Source organism: Nothobranchius furzeri, chromosome 16, assembly GCF_043380555.1.
Source record: "Nothobranchius furzeri strain GRZ-AD chromosome 16, NfurGRZ-RIMD1, whole genome shotgun sequence".
NCBI classification, from domain to species: Eukaryota; Metazoa; Chordata; class Actinopteri; order Cyprinodontiformes; family Nothobranchiidae; genus Nothobranchius; species Nothobranchius furzeri.
Genome location: NC_091756.1, coordinates 24,112,571 through 24,119,210, shown reverse-complemented (window position 1 = coordinate 24,119,210; position 6,640 = coordinate 24,112,571). Strand labels below are relative to the sequence as shown.

General features: G+C 45.1%; 1 protein-coding gene across 2 annotated transcripts in view; it reads right to left on the bottom strand.

Moving 5' to 3' along the window:
• The window catches only part of sstr2a (somatostatin receptor 2a), a 31,514-nt gene that overhangs the window by 10,855 nt on the left and 14,019 nt on the right, over positions 1-6,640 (bottom strand). For both annotated transcript variants that reach the window (XM_054748996.2, XM_015963720.3), the window contains exon 4: positions 1-981. This exon is cut by the window's left edge and continues 10,855 nt beyond it. In XM_054748996.2, the coding sequence (XP_054604971.2) occupies positions 550-981 (432 nt within the window). In that variant the 3' untranslated portion in view covers positions 1-549. The remainder of the gene's footprint in view (positions 982-6,640) is intronic.

The following is a 6,640-nucleotide window of genomic DNA, read 5'->3' as shown; positions in this document are numbered from 1 at the left end:
GTAACCAGAAGAGTGTTGCCATTTCCTTGCCCTTTAGATCACGCACAGCCAAACTAATCAGCAGATGTGAACACAATACACAGTGACACTCTTCGTCTTTGGGTTGTCGCTCCAGATTCATTTTACCGGAAAGCTACAGGGAATTACAGTTTTCCTCTGCTTTATTTCCAGAAAAAGCAAAGTGGACTCTTGTGGTAAAACATCCATGAAGCCTTTTTCAGAAACCTCCCCAGTACAGTTACTCTAGCACTCACGTTCTTAAAACCATCTCCGCAGTAGGATGCTGGTTCTTCGTCTTGTCTAAGCGGTGAAGAGGAATCTCATGCTTCATTAAAAAAGATCAAATATGTACATTTTTGCTCCGCTTCAGGGTCAACACGTTCAAAAGTCAATGCACTTTCGCTGACCTCTGAATAGCTTTAAGTAATTATTTCTTTTTCTCTCAGGCTTTGCCCACGTGCCCATGAGCCGTTACATCAGCCGCCTGCTCATACATCTTTGAACAGCAGTTCACGGGCAGTTGCCCCACTCGACATCTCTGTTTCACCTTCAAATGCTGGTCTGCAGCTCGCCATTGAGCAAGGCAGCATTGTGAGTCTCCAGGTTGGCGTTGATGAGCATGGCTTCGTTTACCATCCTGCTCCTGTCCGCCCTGCTGTCGCTGCGCTCCACCTCGTCCAAACCCGCCACCTTTTTCAGGCACAGGACATTCTGAAAGCTCTTCTTGAAATTGTCAGACAGGAAGGCGTACAGGATCGGGTTGGCGCAGCTGTTGGCGTAGCCGAGCACCACCACGAAGTCGAACGTGCTCTTCACGGCGGACGTGGGGTTGATGGAGCCGGTGACAGAGGTGACGTTGAAAATGTAGAAAGGCAGCCAGCACAGGATGAACACGGCCACCACGATGGACACCATCCGTGTCACCTTACGCTCCGAGCGCTTGCGCTTTGATGAACCCACGCGCATCCCAGAAGATTTCACCTGGTGAAGGGAATGGAAAATCACTTAAAACACAAGTTTCACACTGAAAAAGTTGCTGTAGCCATTTGCTTTTTCACAAAAGACACCCTGCTCTGAGACAGTGGCATGCTGTTCAGAATGTGAAGAGCCACTGCTACTCACAGAGTTTTACTGAAGTGAACATGACACCGGCAAATGCTAAACACTGTGGAACTCGTGTCCTCATTCATCAGCCGTACTGACCAGCAGATCTGTGCGTATTTCCTGTGTTGGAATGATTTTACGCTTAAACCTGTGAAGGAACAGCATCTAGCAGTAGAACTGGGCAATTGCAACATTGAAGATCTCAGGCATCCACGTGCGTCCTCGTCCAGAAAATATGTTTATGGTGGCAAAACAGCTTTATTGCATAATTGCTACTAGAGCCTATAAAAGTGATTGGTGGGAAGGCGCCACTGTAGTATGGTGGATCTGGTGTCACCAGAGGATTTGGCAGAGCGTGCACGTCAGAGGGAACGGTTCCTCCGTGAGCGCACTGATCTGACCCCCCCCCCCCCCCCCCCCAACCCCACCCACCCAAACCTCCTCTGCCCCCTGAACAGACACGTGTTGCCAAGGTAACCGGACCGAAGGACAGCTCAGAGGAGGCTGCAACATTTCCAAACAAAACATGCGTGCAACTGCTTAAATGTCAATGCCAACCCGTTAAGCTACGCAGGGATTCCCTTGGGACGCAGTCTGACCAAATATGGTTAATTGAGGGTGTTTCTGCATGTAAATGATGAACCGACTCGAGCACCTGGGAATGCACAGGTGGGATTTATCAACAGATGATTGCGAAGAAACATGCGCACGCGGGGCCACTGCATGTTTCATAAATCAAGATTGCGACTGTTCATACAAACATTCTAAATCTCATTCGAGCAACGGAATACAGGACAGGTCCCTGAAATCAGGCAGATTCAAGATGGCTGCCAAAGTCATCAGAGTTTAGAAAACACAGAGATGGCTATAAGTTAGCCACCACTAACACTGTAGAGCTCCAATTTGATGTGGCAGTAGCTAGGAGTCATTCCAAACACACACTGCATGCCAAGTGATTGTGCCTGATCTTTATTTAAAATGTCACCTTTAAGTGTTGGGAGTTTCTTCCCAAAGACCAAAAGCCTGTATGGATTAATCAGAAACCTTTACATCATCTGCATGGTGGCGCAGTGGTTAGCACTGTTGCCTCGCAGCACGAAGGTTGCAGGTTCGAAACTCGGCTGCGGCCTTTCTGCGTGGAGTTACGTGTTCTCCCCATTCATACGTGGGTTTCCTCCGGGTACTCCGGTTTCCCCCACAGATCACAACATGCCCTGTAGGTTATACATTGTAAGTCGCTTTGGATAAAAGCGTCTGTTAAATAAATCAACATAAACATAAACATCATCCCCCTGTGTCCCCCCCCCCCCCCCCCCCGGTGCTCTCGTACCCATTGGTGGCACAAAATATATCACACCCACGCACAGCAGAAGGACGTGAACTGGCAGTTAACCAGGCAAAACCATTTTACCCAGTTACAACATTAACGGCAGTTAACCAGTTAACTGTGTACATTCCTAGTGAAAACCTCGTGAAGACCAAAGAAGATCAAAAATCAAACAAGTTAACTTCAAATCTGTTTCATGATTCAGGATAGTGAATTGGTAAAATGATAAAGTCCACTATATAAAACATTTTATATTTATAAGATTTATATTTATTTATGAATGCAGCAGCAAACTTTTCCTGAAGTTCTGGTGTTTTTTAGGACGTAGTTCCTAAGAGCCCAAAAGAGTCAACGTTCAACATTCAATTTTTATTTTAACTTTTTTATGAAGATTTTCTGACTGTTGATGCAGCAAAATAGTAATATTCACAATCCACATGATGTCATTGAGTTTTTAAAGGTGCATCATGTAGAAATGAAGTTGTCGTCGTCTTCCTCCGCTTATCCGGGTCCAGGTCGCGGCGGCAGCATCCCAACTAGGGAGCTCCAGACCTTCCTCTCCCTGGCCACCTCCACCAGCTCCTCCGGCAGGACCCCAAGGCGTTCCTGGACCAGATTGGAGATGTAACCTCTCCAACAGCCTACAGGGAGGAGATCAGCGCCCTGACCCACTGGTGTCAGGACAACCGTCTCACCCTCAACGTCGCAAAGACAAATGAGATGATAATGGACTTCTGGAGGTGCAGAGGAGTACACACCCCCATCACCATCAACAGCGACGCTGTGGAGAGGGTGAGCAGCTTCCGTTTCCTTGGAGTTCATCTGGCAGAGGATCTTACGTGGTCAGTACACACGGAAAATACAGTGAAGAAGGCACAGCAGCGCCTCTTCTTTCTCAGAAGACTGAAAAGATTTGGCATGAGCCGCCGCATCCTCAGGACCTTCTATCGCTGTGCCATTGAGAGCATCCTCACTGGATGCATCACCACCTGGTATGGCAACAGCACCGCTTACAACCGCAAAGCTCTCCAGAGAGTAGTGCGGTGTGCAGAAAGGATAATTGGAGGTGAGCTTCCCTCCCTCCAAGACATCTACAGGAAGCGGTGCCTGAGGAAAGCGGGGAGGATCATCAAGGACTCAAGTCACCCCAGCCATAAACTGTTCAGACTACTTCCATCAGGAAGGAGGTTCTGCAGCATCCGGTCCAGAACCAGCAGACTGACAGACAGCTTTTTCCATCAGGCCATCAGACTGCTGAACACTTCACAGACACCTCACCCTCACTCCTGAAACTCCAACAGTACACGCTCCATACTGTACATTAATGCCACTGTTTTGCACATACCAACCTCTGTATATTTTATATCTCTTATTTTATTGTTTACTTTATTCATTTGTAAAACATGTATATACACACTATACACACACACACATGCACACACGTAGAAAAATAAAAAATGAAATACTTAGCACACACATTTAGTAATGTATATACCTTACATACTATACATATTATTACTTAGATTAGCCATTTTTATATTTTTGCTTGTTTTTACGTTATTGTATTTTTGCACAACTCTGTTGCTGTGAAGCTCACACACAAGAATTTCACTCGCATGTACTGTACCAGTGTACCTACATATGTGACGTGACAATAAAAGTGATTGGATTTGATTTGACATGTCCAGGGTCAACCCGGGGGCCTCCTGCCGGCAGGACATGCCCGAAACACCTCCCCAGGGAGGCGTCCAGGAGGCATCCTGACCAAATGCCCAAACCACCTCAACTGAGTCCTTTCGGGCTGCAGCCTGTGGCGGGGTGCTGCGGGCGCTCTCCCCGCCCGCTGGGAGGGTTTGTAACACCACCATCCTCTGCTGGAGGCCGTGTCATGCTGCTGCGCTGCATTGTTTATTCTGTTATTGTTACCGGTACATGTCTTGCAATGTGAAATGCTTGGTCTCAGATTTTGTAAGAAAAATAATAAAATTTTCCCTGAAATTGCGACTTATATATGTTTTTTTCATATTCATTACATATTTTATGGCTGGTGCGACTTATACTCCGGAGCGACTTATACTCCAGAAAATACGGTACAGTGAAAAGGGAGGGGCTAGCCTGTGTGCTGCCAAAGGCTACAGGCTGTGGCATGGGTTTGCACAGAGCTACTACCATTAGAACACAGAGGTCCAAGAGTGTCCAAGAAAATAAGAGAGAACTTTTAAATCATCCTTAGTGACCTTAATAAATACATTATTAAATGAAACTTTACCTTTTTATAATCAACAGTCCTGATTGCTTTTATGATTTAAATAATCTTTAAAAGAATAACAGTTTTGTTGTTATTTTCAATAACATTACCACAGTTTTTTTAGCTAGCTTGTTTTTTTCCACTCAGCACATTTGTGACAGCAGTCTGTCCATTTAATCTAAAAATATGTGCTTTTTAAGGTAATTACCTCCATTATAAGCACCGAACACAAAGAGTAACTAGTTGATTGAGTTAGACGGCTGACTCTGCTCCAGAATACAACCAGAGGAGAATCCATTTATTGAGCGGACCACATCAGTTGGTGGTGAGACGTTGCTCCCTTTTAGGGCCTGAGTTCTGGGTTTCTTCAGGTCACCGCTACCAAATAGTTGAGCTGGCAGCATATTACCATGTGATGGGTAATCTTTTGCTCTATACTTTAAAGTAATTTGGTTTTACATGTTTCCAGGCTGTTGGTGGGACCTTTTCTATTGCACTGATATTCTTTACTTGCAGTAACTTTCAGAAAAAAGTCTGTGGAGTTCTAAACAACAAATGCTGCAATGATTTTATTTATGATAAAATAGGTAAACAATAACTGGACTGCATGGTGACACAGTTGGTTGCACTGTTGCCTCAGAGCAAGAAGCTGCAGCCTCTCTGCATGGAGTTAGCGTGTTCTCCTCCGACATACGTGGATTTTCTCCATGCTCTCGGGTTTTTATTCACAGACCAAAAACATGCATGTTAGGTTTGTTGGAGACTCTGGTTTTTACCCCACTAAAAACAAACAGATAAAAATAACCTATTGTAATAGCCATCTGAGTACTTTGTTTCATTAAACATTTTATTAAATGAAAAATAGATTTAATGTAAACTCCCCAGCAAAAAAAAAAAAAAAAAAAAAATATATATATATATATATATATATATATATATATATATATATATATATATTCTCACTCTAACGTTCGTTAATCTTTGATTATGACTCACATTCGCTGTGGCATTGTTTAGATGAGCTTCTGCAACGCCACCAGATTTATCTCCATCCAGTGTTGTATTAATGTTTCACCAGGATCTTGCACTGATGATGGTAGAGTCTGACCGCTGCACAAAGCCTTCTCCAGCACATCCCAAAGATCCTCAATGGGTTTAAGGTCTGGATGATGTCTCATGCTCCCTGAACCACTCTTTCACTCTTTAAGCCTGATGAATCCTGATGTAGTCGTCTTGGAATGTGGCCGTGCCCTCAGGGAAGATGGAATAACCTGGTCATTCAGGATATTCAGGTAGTCAGCTGACCTCATCCTTGGAGCACATCCTGTTGCTGAACCTAGACCTGACCTACTGCAGCAAGCTCAGATCATAACACTGCCGCCACAGGCTTGTACAGTAGGCACTAGGCATGATGGGTGCATCACTCCATCTGCCTCTCTTCTTACCCTGATGCACCGTCACTCTGGAACAGGTCCACCTGGACTCAGACCAGTTTTAATAAGGTGTTGGATGGTTCTTAACCCAGTTTTAGTCGTTTCTACAATCTCCTTAGATGTTTTCTCTGCTTGATGCCAACGATCAGACCCTTCTCACACAGACTAACATCTTTTCCACGACCACCAGATGTGTCTTTCCACGTGGTTGTTAAAGAAATGAGAAGCAGCTCATTGCAGCAGCTGCGGTTCAATAACTTGTTGTCAGCTGAAAGATAATTACCCATGCAGTAATTATCCTGTCAGAGCCCAAGCCCCCGGACCGGTATCTCCCAACTAACCGGCCTCCATCTTGGACCACATTTCCCAGCATGCTCCTCGCGGGAACTCCCGGCATTCTCCCCGTCACTCCCAAGGCTATATATGGAAGACGCCGCACCGGCTCTTCACTCAGTCAGCGTTTCTTTGAAATCCATGAACAGAGTTCTTTACCAAATAATCCAGCCTTCTAACATCCTTACCAAGCTC